Consider the following 18809-nt stretch of genomic DNA (forward strand, 5'->3'; position numbering starts at 1 on the left):
ATTATTTATTTTACACGTCATTATTGTTCTCAGCATGCACAAGTTTATATGTAGTGTCTGGGTTGTTTATGATTGTGCATTCCCATTTTGCCATTGCGATTGACATACATATACCACCTTTTAGAGGCCATTTTTCCCCGCAGGGCGGGGGTTGGCCTTTTTCGGGCGCCATTGTCCCCTTTTTGAAGCAATGTTTTATGGCCGGATGCTCTTCCTGCCGCCAACCCTGTTAGGCGCCTGTTGCGACAGCTGTGATAATATTTAATAGCTGAAATTGTTTGCTCTGGTGAACAAACCAAGGTATTGTTCCAATAAAACAGTGAATGAGAAGTGAAAAGGGACTGTTGGAGAAACACTAGTGCTTACATATAAGCCCCTAGTCAGATGGGGAGCGAAACATAATCGTTGTGTACAAAAAATTAAACAACTCTGATTTGGTAAAATAATCAGAAAAAGCAATGATAACGGTGCTCAATATGCTGATGAAGCTTTAAAGGGATTCCATGTGATGTAATATCCTCAAGCGATCGTCTGTTTGATGCATCATTTGCTCTTGGTCAGTGTGTTGAATCTAATGGTGAGCAAAATGACGTGTACACATGACTGTCAATCCATCTGAGCAAGTGTTACCATTGGTCTACATGACACATGATAGAACGAGGGAAATGACAAAACGTGCGTAGGGGTTATCAGGCCCGTGTTTGATGATTCATACAAGACAGGAATTATATATGTTATAAGCATTTGGGAATTTGTGATTGTTCTTGGCATTCGGACTGTTTTCTCCACCATAACAGTTGCAATTAAATGTGATGGATCATCTATGTCAGCATGTTCAAGCTCCAAGATAGCACACACTTTAAATTGTAATCAGCTCGATCTGTCCAGCCATCCATCATGCTATCTATTTCTAAACGGTTGTGCAAAAATTCACCAAACTTGATATTTATGATCACACGGCAAGAAGGTACGAGAGCAGTATTGTTTTTGACCTGGCCACATGGAGCCCAGGGGTGGGGTCAAAAGGTCAACGGACACAAAAATGCAATTAAAGACATCTTAAAACATTTTTTAATGAAATTTTGGATGTGGAATCAACATTGGGGGATGCATGAAATGTGTAACAAATTTTTGGATTTGATCCCTGGTTCATGCCCCAGGGAGTGAGGATTTGGTGTAACACTGGTCAAAACAAGATTTCTTTTTCTTTTTTTCTTTTTTTAACTCAAAATTTGATGGTCTCTCTTGGTGGAACTCTTTGCCATCTTTCATTACCCCCACCACCAATGGTAGACAGAGGTAGACAGATGGCCACTCTGCCATAAAGCCCAGATAGGTGGAGTGTTGCAGTGATGGTTGTCCTTCTGGAAGTTTCTCCCATCTCCACACAGGATCTCTGGAGCTCAGCCAGAGTGACCATCGGGTTCTTGGTCACCTCTATTACCAAGGCCCTTCTCCCCCGATTGCTCAGTTTGGCCGGGCGGCCAGCTCTAGGAAGAGTCCTGGTTGTTCCAAACTTCTTCCATTTAAGAATTATGGAGGCCACTGTGCTCTTGGGAACCTTCAATGCAGCAAAAAAATTTTTGTAGGCTTCCCCACATCTGTGCCTCGACACAATCCTGTCTCTAAGCTAGGCAGGCAGTTCCTTCGACCTGATGGCTTGGTTTTTGCTCTGATGTGCATTGTCAGCTGTGAGACCTTAAAAAACAGGTGTGTGCCTTTCCAAATTATGTCCAATCAATTGAATTTACCACAGGTGGACTCCAATCAAGGTGTAGAAACATCTCAAAGATGATCAAGAGAAATGGGAGGCACCTGAGCTAAATTTCAAGTGTCATAGCAAAGGGTGTGAATACTTATGTAAATGTGATATTTCAGTTTTTTCTTTTTAAGAAATTTGCAAAACTTTCTAAAAGCCTGTTTTCTCTATCATTATGGGGTATTGAGTGCAGATTGATGAGGGAAAAAAATGAATTTAAACGATTTCAGCATAAGTCTACAACATAACAAAATGTGAAAAAAGTGAAGGGGTCTGAATACTTTCTGAATTCACTGTGTATATTTTTTTTTTTTTTTTTTTTTTTTTTTTATTATTGATATGGTGACTTCAGAAAGTATCCACACCCTTTGACTTTGTCACATTTTCTTGTCACAGCCTGAGTTTAAAATGGATGAAATTGAGATTTTATATATATATATATATATATATATATATATATATACATACATACATACATACATACATACATACATACATACATACATACATACATATTGTTACGGTTCTACGCCGCCCTACTTCCCCTTACAAAGGGGGGCTTAATCCCCATGTTTTTTCTGGGCTTGGCGGAACCGAGGCTTGATGCGTCCCTTCCGGACAAACGTGGAGTAGGGTCTCAGGACCACTTCTCGCTCGTACCTAATTCCCCGCGCTGCCCTGGAAGCGAGTAAACAAGCCTCGCACGAGCCATGTGTGGTTTGAGTACGCCGAGCGGATTGAGTACCACGTGGTCCGTGCAGTCTTAATTAGTGGAACCCGATTTGAGCGATCCTATTCTTGCCACGCTTAGCCAATGAAGAAACCACAGAAACGATTGAATGGAAGAAAGGAAGAACACAGGTTTAATTATTCCCACACGTATTTACAATGATCGGGGACGCAGAGACACAGAGCAGTCTTAGACAATCTTATCTTATTCCCCAGACAACGGGCCCATCTCACTCACACAGGGAATTGCAGATGGGTAGATGTTCAGCCAACGCGACGACGTGGTCGCCCAGAGACGGCCCCCGTCCGGCTCTCCACGGCCCCAGCACGTCCCACGAAAATGGTAGCATGCAATGTCAGGAACCTCGTAGCGCGTCTCCCGAACAAGGCAGATGACGAGGTGGAACGGTAAAGGGCGGGACTCTCAGCGCAGCTGGCGATTACACAGCCGTTTTCACTTGCGCGACTTAATGCGCTGTATATTGGTTCATGCGCGTCTGGCTGCGCCCGCGTGTCTTTCACAGTTCTCTGTCGCTGCCAACTCCTCTTCCTCGATCCTCTGAGCTGGTTAGTGTGCGCGAGTTCTTTGACGCTCTCCACTTGCAAGTCCTTTCATTAATCCTTTCCGCGCGAGTCCTATTGAGTGCAAGTCCTTTCACCAATCCTTTTCGCGTGAGTCCTTCAGCGCTAGTCCTTCTCTCGTGAGTCCTTTTGCTGTCAATCCTCTCAGGCAGCAGTCCTATCGAGTGCAAGTCCATCTGCGAGAGTCCTATCGAGTGCAAGTCCATCTGCGAGAGTCCTGTTCAACGGGAGTCCTTTCGAGGGCTTTGCGCAGCGGGTTTTATAGCTATGCCCCCCGAACCTTCTGTATCCCTCTCGAACCCTCTCACCACGCCCTGTGACGCCACGCCGCCGCCATCACCTCTGAGCTCTGATTGGCGGCTGGTGCTTACCGTCAGCGCTTCTGCCGCTCCGCCCTCGGCTCCGCCCGGTCCTCCTAGCCTGCCTCGTGTTAACTCGCCCAAAATGAACCAACGTTAGCGCAAAAGGGCACGAGGCTACGGACACTGGATAGTCGGTGACAGTAGGGCCTATTCTCTTGGCTCTACTCAACGCAGAACTAACAAATGGAAAGGAACGAAGCTCACAAATACTAAGACATAACTATACTATCGCGAGGCTACATGTTGCTTGTGTGACTAACTATGAGGGGCAAATTTTAACCTTTATTAGACTCACTGTACAAACTCAAAACCGCAATATATATATACTAGCAGAAGTACCCGGCATTGCCGGGCGGGGGAGGGGAGGGGGCAGGGGAGGGGAAGGGAACGGGGGGGAGGGGAGAAGAGGGGGTGGGAGAGGGAGGAGGGAGAGGGGAGGGAAGGGGGGGAGGGAGGGAGGAGGGGAGAAGAGGGGGGAGGGGGGGAAAGGGAGGGGGGGAGAGACCCGGCATTGCCGGGCAGGGGAGGGGGGAAAGGGAGGGGGGGAGAGACCCGGCATTGCCGGGGAGGGGGTAGGGTGGAGGGGGAAGGGAGGGGGGAGGGGGAAAGGGAGGGGAGGAGGGAGAGGGGAGAAGAGGGGGGATAGGGATGGGAGGGGGAGGAGGGGGGAGGGTGGGGTGGAGGGGGTAAAGGGAGGGGAGAAGGGGAGGGGGAGGGGGGAGGGGGAAAGGGAAGGGGAGGGGGAAAAGGGGGGAGGGGAGGGGGAAGGGGAGGGCCAGTCAACAATGACGTTGCAGTTCTCATGGTCGGAGAGCAGCACAACAATCGCGACATAGTCCTGCATATTCGCAACAGCACGAAGCGGATTTTGGAGACTCACCGATCCTGCGACGTCCTCCAGTACCGGCGTTGCCGGGTGGGGGAAGGGAGACCCGTACATTCGCCCTCTCGACTCAAGCTCACTCGGACAAAAGCCTCGCACAAATTACACCGTGAAGGCCCAATGGTCATGTCTATGCCACAAATCACGGGCGCACTGAATTGAAAATATATCGAACGCTCATACTCCGTGAAAAGTGAAGCCGCCGTGTCGCCATCTTAGTCAGCATGACTCGACCAACTCGCTTCGCGGATCTCGTTTTGTGCGGCAATAAACTGCTCCAATCGGTTATGGAAGGGTTGTGGAAAGACGTTTCACAGCTGTTTCAAAGACATTTAATTCATATCGCACAAAATCGATACAAAACACGATCGCATAAAAGGTGAAAAAACGTGTGACGTGTGACGGGATGGAACATCACGTGATCGCTCTGAGCGAATCAGCGCGCTGCTCTGGAACCGGCTGAGATTAGCGGGTACTTCGCTGAAATGCGCTGAGGTAAATATGAATAAAAAATATGGATCTCGTCAAATATGGTCTCGGCCATGTTCGTCCCAGGCTCAATGGCTATGTCTATGCCAAATATCAAGTACGTGAGCCTCTCCGTTTAGGAGTCTATCGGTAACATTACACACACACACACACACACACACACACACACACACACAAACTGTGTTTTATATATATATATATATATATATATATATATATATATAAACGGTCACGTGGTGGTCAAGGCGCTTATACGCATGTCCTTAAATCTACACGAGTTTTGTACCATTCCAGTTGTCACTGGGAACATCAGGCCACAAACAGGTCAGCTTAGTGCAACATTTGCCACAAAGGCCTGGACCACTTTGAATGTGGGAGACTTGCTATTGAGAGATAGTGGAGGCACTAACGAAAAACCTGGCAACGTCCATCTCCGTAGGGCCAGTCTATACCTGCGAAGTTTGTGGTAGACGCTGTCGGTCCTGCATTGGACTATACAGCCATCGCACAATGCTTAGTGAAAATGCCAACGAAGGGAAGAGTACGAAGCAAATGAGTATGTACGAGGCAAATGACAAGTGATGGATGATCTCTTCGGTGCTTGGAAAAATACGTCATCCACGAAGGTCTACAAATATTAGTTGTGAGATCTATATTTAATAGCTGACATTCTGCTGTGAATAGAAAGCGTCAGTCACATGTCATGAAGCAGACGTCTGCTTTTGCTAATGTAAAGCATGACTTTTACCATCTGTACTCTATCACTCAGGTTTCTGAGGCCAACGAGCAATCAATCATATTTGTTGTCGAGTTAAAAGGCTGTTTGTAAGTGTGTGGGCCTTTTTGTGCCTTTGTTTATGCTGTATTGAAGATCTTGTTTTTTTATTTCTTTAAATTTGGCTGAATCTGTGTGCAATTCCAATCCTTAAACACAAAAACATCATATCTTAGTTTTCTACTCAAAGCGCCCCACACCCCACACCCCACACCCCACACACCCATCCCATCGCCTTGCTTTGAACCTCACTCCCATTTCATCTCTGCACGGGAGATTGATGTTGAAAATGAATAATGGAGAAGTTTTATTTATTTAATATTATACAGTATAGATATATATATATATATATATATTGTTGTGGATATGAGGATTGTGTTTTTTTTAGTTTTTTTATTGCTTTATTCTGGACCCTCCTGCCTCCAGTCTGTGTATAAAGGTCAAAGGGCGTTCCCGTAGTTAATTCCATAAAGCATATACGAAGGACACCATATATCCCTGTTCAATAGTTATATCCTTATTATGTGTATTAGTGTAAGGCTGTGTCTCCCATTAATTTAAATACTCCATTGCACCAAGTGAAATAAGAGTAGATCCCCTTTCATTCACATTCCCCTTCCAACAATTGCCAACTGTTCCCTCCGCGACTCCATTCGCCACGAGGTCGGCTTGGAGAAGAAGGGGGAGGAGCTGCCGACTCCTGGGCGTGCCCGCCCATCGTCATCAAGGGCGGAGCCAGAGGGCCGTGCCGACCAATCAGGGCCGAGGCGAGCTGACCGATGGGCGTGTCCTGGACACCAGCGGCTTGATCGCCTGAGGCGCTATATAGAGCGCGCGCGAAAGCAAGAGAGGAAGTTGTTGTTGGACTAAGCAAGAGAGGAAGAGTTGGCTTAAAGAGTTGGACTAAGCAAGAGAGGAAGTTGTTGGACTAAGCAAGAGAGGAAGAGTTGGATTAAAGAGTTGGACTAAGCAAGAGAGGAAGTTGTTGGACTGGGTTGGACTAAGAAAGAGAGAGGAGAGAAGGGGCGAAGCGAAGCGAAGAGAGAAAGAGTCCTGGAGTTTGTGAGAGAGAGAGAGAGAACCATCACGCCAGACCCCCCACCAGCAGCGTTGGCTCCACCAAGCAGCTCCGACCCGTTACCCCGCGCACTCGACAGGATCGGTGGCATCGGCGGCCGTCGAGGTCCAGCCCGATGTCCCGTGCGGGATCAAGCTCCAGCCAGCTCCGTGCCTTCCTCCCCCTCCAGCCACCCACCTCCTTCCAGCCAATCCACTCTGCAATTCCCCGTGTGAGTCCGTCTTTGTTTGTTCTGTCCAGGGAATAAGTTAAGCCTGTTTAGATAAGCTAGCGATTTTCACTGTGTCTCTGATTTCTTCTGTAAATTATTTTATTATCCTTCCTTCTTCCTTGGTTTCTTTTGGTTGTAAATAGCAAATAAATTATATCCGTATTCCCTACTTCTGTCTTCTTCTTCTTCACATCCTTCGCTTTAGTCTTTTCCCCATTGAATATCTGTGGCGCGATTTTGGCCAACGTTCAGGAATCGGGTTAGTCGGGGTAACTGTTCGGGCGCGGCGGCCATCCGCTCGGCAAACAACATCCTAGCCGTGTCCGTAACAATATATATATATATATTTGGGAAAAATTCCAGGGGCATAGAAAAAGGTGCCTTTATATGATATGTCCTATGTGGCAAACTATAGAAAAGGGACATTCCACTTGTGGAAAATGCCAGATGATAGAAAATAAGGGACATTTAAAATAAAATAAAAAGCTTATGTGCGTGTTGTACTACCCTTGTGTTCTTAGGAGAAACCAAGTACTGCTCTGGGAACGTTCATATAAAGGAGCACCCCATACATATAGGTTTAAACTCATCAGTATGTAAAAAAATTTTTATATACAGTCAGACCCTGATATTCGTGGAATCTGCGTATTTGCAGTTGATAAAATGCGACCTGTTTCTCTATTCGCTGAAAAGTGTGCCGCAAATTCGCGTTTTTTTCCTATTCGCTGCTGTGTTTTGTGAAATCGCGTTTCCCCGCCCCCCTCCATTCGTGGCCATGTTCTACTGCTCGCTTGACTTCACCAGCGTGAAAAAATTCACGAGCTGCTAGCTTGACACATTTATAAAAACCCATCTTTCACCAGCCATGCATAAAGTAGGTGGATGTACGTACGCAAAAAAACATATTATACAAGCCTCAAGCATGACCTGCTTATGCAGTACAGTACCGTACATTCACTGCTGGGTGATTTGTGTTTTCATGGCTTTCGTGGGCACGAATTTTAGCCGCACTATAAGCGATCTTTGCGTGATATCCAACCAGATGTGTAAACAAGTCAACTCGGTGAATTATAGAATGCAACTGCTTCATTAAATCGATTACAGTTTGAAATTTACGGTAAAGCATCATCAGAGATCTTACACAATGAAAACACTTCGGGGGATGTTCCATCAGTGACGAAAACATAACAACCCCGCAAGTTATCAAATGCAAATGTTTCATTAAATCTGTTGCTGAAATGAGCAGATAGGCTCAATACGGCATCATCCAATAACATCCCTCACAAACCTGGTGTTGTCGTTTTTTAAAATTTGTGAGCATTTTTTATGAAACTGTAATCATGTGCATTTGCGGTCGAAAACATTTTAAATTTTCCTCTATCAGGAACCGCTGAGAACCTATAACGTATCCCCTTTTTCCCCATTGAAACAATGCCGCGGTATGCATTCATGAGATTTTCATCGACCTTCATTGATTTTCGTTGACATTCGCTGGTTTTGTCTCGCATTTTCCGGGACTTTCATCGACCTTCGCAGATTATCGTCGACATTCTCGGGATTTGCTTCACCATTCGCAGATTTTGCCTCACCGTTCGAGGTTTGTTCCTCTCTATTCGTGGATTTTCGTGACTCGGGAACCTATCACCTCTTTTTACATTTAAACAATGCCCCGCTACTCGTGGGTTTCGCTGTTCGCGGATTTTCCAGGAAGATATCCCCTGGAAATAGTGGGGTCCGGCAGCATATATATTTTTTGTACCTTGGAAACGTAAAACACAGGATAATGTGCATGTGTGTCATTAAATTGTTTAAAAAAAAAAAAAATTCGTATGTACTATGTACCAACCATTTGCAGACATGTTGGGTGTGATGCATTCTTTGGGCCAAGCAAGTGCGATGTGTGTACACATTACAGAAAAATGAAGGACCATGAAGAGGTCCCTTTGCAACCAAGCGACTGTAACTGGACTGAAAATACATTTACTACTTCATGTAGCTGAACCACCTTTGGAGGCCATTTTTCCCTGCAGAGCAGGGGTTGGCCTTTTTCGGGCACCATGGTCCCCTTTTTGAAGCAATGTTTTATGGCCGGATGCCCTTCCTGCCACCAACCCTGTTAGTCGACTCTTGCGACACACAGGGAATTACCAGTGAACTGGTGCTCAATTTGCCGACCTCGGAAGGATGACAGGCTGAGTCAACCCCCAAGGCGTTAATTCAGCGATCGACCGGGATTCGAACCCAGGATCCTCGGATCCCAAGCCGGCACCCTAACCACTAAGCCAACACCAGGCTAACTACTTCATGTAGCTGAATGAATCAAATTGGCACCCCTTTATATGAACTTTTCTAGAGCATTACTTGGTTCCTCCTAAGAACACCATGTTAGTACAGCATGTACATGAGATTTTTTTGAATGTCCCTTATTGTCTATCTTCTGGCATTTTCCACAAGCCATGGAATATATTATATAGCTGGCTGGCCAAATTTCTGGTGTAGGTTGCACTAATGCAAACATTTTTTTTTTTTTTTTTAATGTTTGCAATGATTCATACCATTATTTTGATGCAGATCCCCTCTCTAAACAAGCTTTGTTCTTGACCTTGTATAAAAGCAAAGGAAATAAGATTTAAAAAATTGACCTCTGAAAATTACTCCAGTGTTGCACCCTCTGGTTGTCTGTGTTCTGACGCTCAAGGTCTGCCAGCAATCCCCTTCTGGTGAAACTGCCAAAATCAAGAATCACTGTTCACCTTCATTCTTTCATTCTTCTTTTGTACCCCTGTTCATCCACTCCAAACCCACCTCTTTCAAATTCGGTTTTCTTTTCTTAAAGTCCCTGTAGTGTTCATCTTGTTTATTCTGTGTACTCTGCCCCAGCCTCTCTTCCATGGTCTCCTGATGTCCCTGTTCCCTAATGTTGTTGTGTTTCCCTCCCTCACCCCCTCTTGTCTCCTGCTCCTCTTTTTGTATGTTCTGTGTGTTAGCTCTTATACGAGCCTAGACAACGTGTACAAAAAAGACCTAACCAAAGGTTTCCATGATGAAGAGAGTAATATCGATGGAATTAAGAACTATGTGTGGTTTTCATATCAGACTCTGTGGCATAGTGGTTATATAATCTGCTCTGAGCCTTGGAGGTCGGCGATTCGAACCCGACCCCATTCTGATATGGTGCCAGCAGGAATCGTTGATTTCCAGAGGACATCGCCTATAATAGAACCCGACCCCTATATGCTTCGGATATAAGCCGGTTGTCATGTGTGCATTTTAATTGTGGACGTTAAAGAATGCAAAGCCGACTTCTTCTTTATGATCTTCTGCAGGCCATACGAGACATCCTGTTGGCGGGACACAGACAAGCTTTTGCCTGGATTGATGAATGGCATGGTAAGACTTCCATCCTTGGGGTATTGTTTATGGGGCCAGGATGGTGTTGGCTATTGCCAATAGGGCAATATTTATGAAGTATGAAGGGCAAATTATCCCCAAAATTTATGGGACTCATTTCGTATTATATTATTTATATTTATATATATTATATTTATATTAATATTATATATTATATATAATTATATATAATATTATGTATTATATATATATATGTATATATATTATATTATATATAATTTATATTTATATATATATATATTATATTTCGTATTATATTTCGTACATGATTCCATATATGCATTTTTATTTTCTAAGAGAGAAGTTTCTCTCTTTACTTTACCAGTTTCAAAAGCGGCAGGATGAGAGCAAAAAAATCAACTGCCCAAAACCCTTTCATTCAAAACAAATACTCACTATTTTATTATTTTTGTTTTATTTTTGTGCAATTGAGGGGCACATACATCAAGGAGTGTAAGAGCCACGGACTGAAGTGGCTGACTCATTTCTTTTGTGTTGTACAATTTCTGCCTCTTGTATGCTAAGCAGCTGTTTTGGATACTGCTTGAATGGAGTAAAAGACTCTCATGAATGTTTAATGAGCACACTGAAACGATATGACCCCAAAAATGGCTGCTCGGTGACGCTTTGATGGAGAAGAGAGAAAGTTTGGCCTGACCAATGCAAGGAGAGATTGGTGGTGGGGGGAATAAAAGGTAAAGGAGCTTTGATGATATTAACATGGGTATTTGCAGAAAATCCAGGTGGATAATGTTGGTGGGGGAAGAGGTGCACACACATGTCTTACCCCCAACCTTTTTTGATGACAGGACAAACAAGGCATTAATTAGGAGGGAGAATTTTGTCTTTCTTTTCTGGTACCTGGCCGAAAGGTCAACAAAATTTGGGTCAAATCTCAGACCATGTCAAGATGACCAAACTTTCCGACATATTTGATCTCTGTTCCTTTCACACTTCTTTATTCACTCTAATTTTTCTTCATTTTCTTCCTTTATTGCTCTTTTACTCTTAATTTATTTCTTTATCCTTCTGTCTTGGGACAAGTCGATTTGTGCCAAAAAATATTTTTGTAAGGCTCAACTTGGCTGTGCCTGCATGGGTTTGAGGATGGAGTAGCAGATAAAGCCTGTTCCTCCTATCCAGGTTCCTCCTGATGACTCTATCTTTGCTCTTTGCTTATTTTGGTTCCTTCTGCTTACTCAAATGCAGTATTTTCGCTTTTATTTGATCAACATTTATCTGAGCAAAGTAAAAGTTCAAAGCTGTTTTGACACTCAATATTAAACAATTGCTTTTAATTTAATTTTTTTCATCCAGGTATTTAATAACCAAACTTGTGTAGTTTATATTTTTATTTTTTGGATACAATGTCCAGGCTCATGGAAGAGCGAGAACACAGAGCGGATCAGAAAGCAACAGAAAAAAGGAACAACAAAGAAATGTGGAAAACACCACCAGCAGGGCCAAGGGACAAAATAGATGGAGACGGACAAACAAGACATAGGTAAGAAAAAGGGGTTGGGGAGGATGCAGGAGTGGACAACATGTATACAGAAGCAAACTCTCAGGAAGGAAGAGCTGTGAATTTGGAAGGAGGTGGGTTGGTGGAGTGGGGGTGGGGGGGTAGGGAGAGAGTGTGAGATGGCTGAATGGGTGGAGAGAAGATCATGGTTTTGGATTTGGGATGATATGAGATGGTGTTGAATATCTGTCTTAAAGCCCTGGAGGACAGAATGAGACTGAAGAAAATGTTGGTTCCACAGTCGGGAAGAAAAAGAGGAACGAATAAGTGGAAATGAACAGTGATTCTGGATTTTTAAAGGTTCAGCAGAAGGGGACTGGTGGACCGTGTGCAACCTGCAGAAACCTTGGAATGGAGTGGGTTGGGGGGTGGGGGGGGAGGACAAAGCATGGAAAGGGCAGAGGATGCAAGAAAGGAGGCAATAGGAGACAGAGCGACCACTGACCCATCTGCAATGACAGTGATCGGCCCATAGACTCGGCTTTATCACAAGAGATTCCATTGATCTTGAAGGCCTTGGTTTCTACGGTGTCACGATGAGCAGGGCTCAGTATTTTCTCTTTTTTGCAATTTTTGCAATCCCATCCCCATTTTTCCAATTTCCAGAAACTCCATTTGTAGCAGGAAAGGGCTGTTTGTGTGTGGGTTCTTGAAGTTTTAAATTTTGATGAGATTTTGTGCAGGGCTCAGTACCCAGCCCAGCGTAGAGGAGTACTGTAACGCCCCAACATTCGCGGGGAATATGTTCTTGAAAACCGCCGTGGAGCGTGAATGTTGGGCCATTGTTTCAATGGGGAAAAAGGGAGTTGGGTTCGTGGGGGCAGGTGATTCATAAAGGAAAACTTTTAAAGTTGAAGAACACTAATGCACATAATTAGTTGCAAAAATGCTTGCAAATAAAAATACTGTAAACAAATCCAAAAGGTTAGCTAATTCTTTTGCCGTGAGTGTAATGTTATTTTTTATCGTTTGTTTTGCTTTGATCTTGCGTAGTCCCTAAAGCGCATCTTGATCCCCGAAATAGTTGCTGTTTTAACTGCTAGGAATTTAAGCTTGAAGGAATATATTCTGTATTATCTTACGGAGATCGACGTTGAGTTAAAATGGCATAATTTTAAACGTGCTGGCATCATAGTCCTTGTGTTGGAATTTAATTTAATTTTGGATCCAAAATAAAAGTTAATTTTTCAAAAAAAAAGAATAATAATTTTTTCAAAATAAAAATTAAAAGTTAAAGTTAAAAAAGGAATCATGAGACTTAAAACTAAACGATAGATATATAATTTGACTAGATCGGAACTCGGTGGAGCACAAACCTCCGCCAGGCTGAACATTTTACGTCTTGTATCCCACTGATAGGGTGGATCTGGATTCAGTCTTGAACCAAAATCGAATCAGCTTGTTCTTGTCACTTACGCAACTCAGCCACCAAGTTTTGTCACAAGTCATGCACAATCTTTTGAAATATCATGCTACATATCGTTTTGGCCCTATCACTCAATGATAAAGAATCACTTCATTTTAAAAAAAACCCTCATTCGGATCCATCCGGATTTGAATCCTCACCAAAATCGAATCAATTCGTGCTTGTCCCACACACAACCTGTCCACTGAGTTTCATCCGAATCTGTCCACAACTTTTTGAGATATCGTGACATATGTTGTTTTTTTTCCTATCTCTCACTGGTTAAGAATCACTAAAAAAATTCTCACATCCAGATCTGGATCCGGATCTTCACCAAAATCTAATCATTTCGTCCTTGTCACACACCCAACCCCTTCACCAAATTTCATCCTAATCTGTCCACAACCTTGTCAGACGATATCCTGTTCACAAACAAACAGACAGGGGTGAAAACTTAACCTCCATCCACCTTCAGTGGTGAAGATAATAAACATGTAATATAAATATAAATCTGCTCTGTGATGAAGTGATGAAATCTCCTGCTGTGTTGATGTAAGATGAAACGTTCAGAAGCTTTTGAACTTGCCCCCTCGCCCTTACCATTCCTCCCATATTAATCTCTTCAATTGCTTGCCTTTGTAGTCTGTATGTGTTCTGCAGTGTTGTAAACCAGCGAATAAATAAAATTAAAAGAAGCACTTTTCTCTATAATTTTGCACTTCAGTGTTTGGGGGAAAGCACATACCTGGCGTACCTGGAAAGCACATACCACAAACCTGGCGTTTTTCCTAGGGCGTTTGTAATAACAAAAGTAACAACACCACTGATGATAATAGCATAATATTAATATTAATCCCCAAGGGGTTTTGTGACTTGCGATATTGCCCCCTCCCTCTCTCCTAGCCCTTACCACCCCGACACCCTCACAGAAGTAAATTTTATTATCGGGAATTCAGAATGGTGAGGCATGGTCTGATCTTTTCAATGACCTGATCTAACATAAGTAATAGTAATAATAATTGGCAATAATAATAAGGATAATAACCGTTATTTAAAGTGCTGAGAAACAACAAAAGGCTTGTGGTTTGAGATAACCATCCCACAGCTCAGCTTAAAAACTGCGTTCGTCAAATTAAGCCCCTCACAATAATTACTCCCGCCAGGGAGTAATGCATTCGCTCGTGTCCGTGTGTGTGTGTGTGTTTGTGAACAAGATATCTGGAAAAGTTCTGAACGGATTTGGATGAAAGTTGGTGGGATGATTGCCCTTGGGATAAGGAAGAATTGATTAGTTTTTGGTGAAGCTCAGGATATTATTCCGGATCCAGGAAGTTTTTTTGGGGGAATTTTTTTTTCTGTTTTCCTTTAAAAACCATTTTCTCTGCAATAATTGGACCGATTGAGAGCAAATTTTCACCATAAGAGGGACTCGGTCTGCAGAATATTTTAATGGTAATTATGACGTCACAGGTCACGTGGTTCGGCCGCCATATTGTTTTGAGTGAAAAACACTAAAATCCCATTTTCTCCAAAACGCCTGAACAGATCGAGGCCAAACTTTGCAGGCAGAATCGCATACCCATGACGAACAAAAAAAGTCATCGAGCGTGACGTCATGCATCACATGGTTTCAGAGTTATGACGTTTTTAAGCACAAACATTTTAAACCTAGCTCCTCCCTCATTTGTGATCCAATCGAGGGGAAACTTCACAAATCTGTTCAGCATATGTCTACTAAAATGTCCTTTTGGAATTTGCGATAGGTCATGTGGTTTGGCAGATATCGTTAATTAAACGCAAATAATAAAAACATTTATATCCCTTGAACCACTTCATTGATCGACGTGAAACTTCATACTGTAGTAGAAGTCATGAAGAGTAACAAGTGTGCAAAATTTGAAGATGATTGTATGTACGGTCTGGAAGCTGGAAGTTGTTATTGCGTGAAGAAGAAGTCTTCGCCTGTGGGCGATTAATTAATTTATCACATGTACAGACTTGCAGGCATTGTTTGACACAATGTCTCGGGTTAATTTGAACCTCAAATAAAATTATAATTCCAGATTTGTCAATGGCTGAGGTATATTAACAAACGAATAAAACAGATTTGGCAAAATTCGAACTTTTTTTTTAAGATCGCATATTCACCCAGGGTTGTGAGGCTGAAGAAGAAGAAACCTCGCATGGGCTTCCCAGACCAAAAAATAATTCTGGCTCTGCGATTTTCAGGTTTATTTATCTATATATCTATATATCTACATATCTGGGCAGTGTCTGTTGTCACTGAACTACTCCCTGAAACTTTTATTTCCGTGGTTGGGAAGTGTTTTTAATAACGTTGGTGGTGGTTTTGAATCACGTGGTGGTGAGGTATTTTGAATTATGTGGTGGTGAGGTGTAAAATGGACGTGGTGTGAGGTGTTTTTAAATCACGTGGCTGTGAGGTGTTTTTAATTTCGTGGCGGTGAGGTGTTTTTAATTTCGTGTTTTGTGGCTGTGAAGTGTTTTTAATTTCGTGTTTCGTGGCTGTGAGGTGTTTTTAATTTCGTGGCTGAGGTGTTTTTAGTTTTGTGGTTGTGAGGTGTTTTTAATTTCGTGGCTGTGAGGTGTTTTTAATTTCGTGGCTGTGAGGTGTTTTTAATTTCGTGGCTGTGAGGTGTTTTTAATTTCGTGGCTGTGAGGTGTTTTTAATTTCGTGGCTGTGAGGTGTTTTTAATTTCGTGGCTGAGGTGTTTTTAATTTCGTGGCTGTGAGGTGTTTTTAATTTTGTGGCTGTGAGGTGTTTTTAATTTCGTGTTTTGTGGCTGTGACGTGTTTTTAATTTCGTGTTTTGTGGCTGTGAAGTGTTTTTAAATTCGTGTTTCGTGGCTGTGAGGTGTTTTTAATTTCGTTGCTGTGAGGTGTTTTTAATTTCGTGGCTGTGAGGTGTTTTTAATTTCGTGGCTGTGAGGTGTTTTTAATTTCGTGGCTGTGAGGTGTTTTTAATTTCGTGGCTGTGAGGTGTTTTTAATTTCGTGGCTGTGAGGTGTTTTTAATTTCGTGGCTGTGAGGTGTTTTTAATTTCGTGGCTGTGAGGTGTTTTTAATTTCGTGGCTGTGAGGTGTTTTTAATTTCGTGGCTGTGAGGTGTTTTTAATTTCGTGGCTGTGAGGTGTTTTTAATTTCGTGGCTGTGAGGTGTTTTTAATTTCGTGGCTGTGAGGTGTTTTTAATTTCGTGGCTGTGAGGTGTTTTTAATTTCGTGGCTGTGAGGTGTTTTTAATTTCGTGGCTGTGAGGTGTTTTTAATTTCGTGGCTGTGAGGTGTTTTTAATTTCGTGGCTGTGAGGTGTTTTTAATTTTGTGGCTGTGAGGTGTTTTTAATTTCGTGGCTGTGAGGTGTTTTTAATTTTGTGGCTGTGAGGTGTTTTTAATTTCGTGGCTGTGACGTGTTTTTAATTTCGTGGCTGTGACGTGTTTTTAATTTTGTGGCTGTGAGGTGTTTTTAATTTTGTGGCTGTGAGGTGTTTTTAATTTCGTGGCTGTGACGTGTTTTTAATTTCGTGGCTGTGAGGTGTTTTTAATTTCGTGGCTGTGAGGTGTTTTTAATTTTGTGGCTGTGAGGTGTTTTTAATTTTGTGGCTGTGAGGTGTTTTTAATTTCGTGGCTGTGACGTGTTTTTAATTTTGTGGCTGTGAGGTGTTTTTAATTTCGTGGCTGTGAGGTGTTTTTAATTTCGTGGCTGTGAGGTGTTTTTAATTTCGTGGCTGTGAGGTGTTTTTAATTTCGTGGCTGTGAGGTGTTTTTAATTTCGTGGCTGTGAGGTGTTTTTAATTTTGTGGCTGTGAGGTGTTTTTAATTTTGTGGCTGTGAGGTGTTTTTAATTTTGTGGCTGTGAGGTGTTTTTAATTTTGTGGCTGTGAGGTGTTTTTAATTTCGTGGCTGTGACGTGTTTTTAATTTTGTGGCTGTGACGTGTTTTTAATTTTGTGGCTGTGACGTGTTTTTAATTTTGTGGCTGTGAGGTGTTTTTAATTTTGTGGCTGTGACGTGTTTTTAATTTTGTGGCTGTGAGGTGTTTTTAATTTTGTGGCTGTGAGGTGTTTTTAATTTTGTGGCTGTGAGGTGTTTTTAATTTTGTGGCTGTGACGTGTTTTTAATTTTGTGGCTGTGAGGTGTTTTTAATTTCGTGGCTGTGAGGTGTTTTTAATTTCGTGGCTTTGAGGTGTTTTTAATTTCGTGGCTGTGAGGTGTTTTTAATTTCGTGGCTGTGAGGTGTTTTTAATTTCGTGGCTTTGAGGTGTTTTTAATTTCGTGGCTGTGAGGTGTTTTTAATTTCGTGGCTGTGAGGTGTTTTTAATTTCGTGGCTGTGAGGTGTTTTTAATTCCGTGTTTCGTGGCTGTGAGGTGTTTTTAATTTCGTGTTTCGTGGCTGTGAGGTGTTTTTAATTTCGTGGCTGTGAGGTGTTTTTAATTTCGTGGCTGAGGTGTTTTTAATTTCGTGGCTGTGAGGTGTTTTTAATTTCGTGGCTGTGAGGTGTTTTTAATTTCGTGGCTGTGAGGTGTTTTTAATTTCGTGTTTCGTGGCTGTGAAGTGTTTTTAATTTCGTGTTTCGTGGCTGTGAGGTGTTTTTAATTTCGTGTTTTGTGGCTGTGAGGTGTTTTTAATCTTCTATATATTATATATATATATATATATATATATATATATATATATATCTGTGCAGTGTCTGTCTTGTCTTGTGTTGTCACTGAACTACTCCCTCAAACTTTTGTGAAATCGTACTATTCCAACTTGACCCACGGCGGGATTATGCGCTCTTCTGAGTGGCGTTCTAGTTCAGTGAATAGATCCATAGATTTGCATACACACACTTGTCATTTCTTGCACTCTGCCCAGAATGTTTCCATTTATTGGAGTTTAAATATTGTGATTGCCAAAAATCTTGAGCATTTGAACAATGTGATCAGGAGAGTCATCAGAACAAATTGCAAATGAAAACCTTGAAATTTCCCCCAAACCCCAAAGATTCTAACTCGACTCTCCATTGGATAAAACTTGTCATCTGATATTTTCACTTCCCATCCCCATTTTTGCAATTTCCAGAAACTCAATTTGTAGTGGGAAAGGGCTGTTTGTTTATGTGCAGGTCCTTGAAGTTTTAAATTTTGATGAGATGTTCTCGTTTGTTATTAAAATAAATAAAAAGATCCATCATTTACTTGAGTAGAATTGCACGATTTCTCTTGACATTGCTGTGTAGGGTCGGTTCTCATTATTATTATTTGTATAATTTTTATTTGTTATAAAAAATATTCTATACTTCGCTGATGCAGTTTTGCTATGTATTAAATCTGATGTTTGACAGTGCACCAAATTTTCCGAATACAACAACAACATGCATTTTAAGGCCATTTTCCCTGCTAGAGCGGGGGTTAGCCTTGCCGGCCCCATGACAATCTTCTCCATCTTGCCCTATTTTCTGCATCTCTCCTTGTTAACCCCTTGCACGCATTTCTTCTTCCACCATCTTTAGCCATGTCTTTCTCGGTCTTCTCTGTCCTCCACTTCCTTCTACATTCATTTCCATCACTCTTCTCAACCAGTCACTTTCATCCTTCCTCAAC

At 42.4% G+C, this 18809-nt stretch overlaps 1 protein-coding gene across 3 annotated transcripts in view; it reads left to right on the forward strand.

Moving 5' to 3' along the window:
- The window catches only part of LOC137430290 (cytoplasmic phosphatidylinositol transfer protein 1), a 174033-nt gene that overhangs the window by 116801 nt on the left and 38423 nt on the right, over positions 1 to 18809 (forward strand). For all 3 annotated transcript variants that reach the window (XM_078778974.1, XM_078778977.1, XM_068121065.2), the window contains one exon: positions 10195 to 10258. In XM_078778974.1, the coding sequence (XP_078635100.1) occupies positions 10195 to 10258 (64 nt within the window). The remainder of the gene's footprint in view (positions 1 to 10194; positions 10259 to 18809) is intronic.

This window comes from Myxine glutinosa, chromosome 1, assembly GCF_964187855.1.
Source record: "Myxine glutinosa chromosome 1, kmMyxGlut1.1, whole genome shotgun sequence".
In the NCBI taxonomy this organism is placed as follows: Eukaryota; Metazoa; Chordata; class Myxini; order Myxiniformes; family Myxinidae; genus Myxine; species Myxine glutinosa.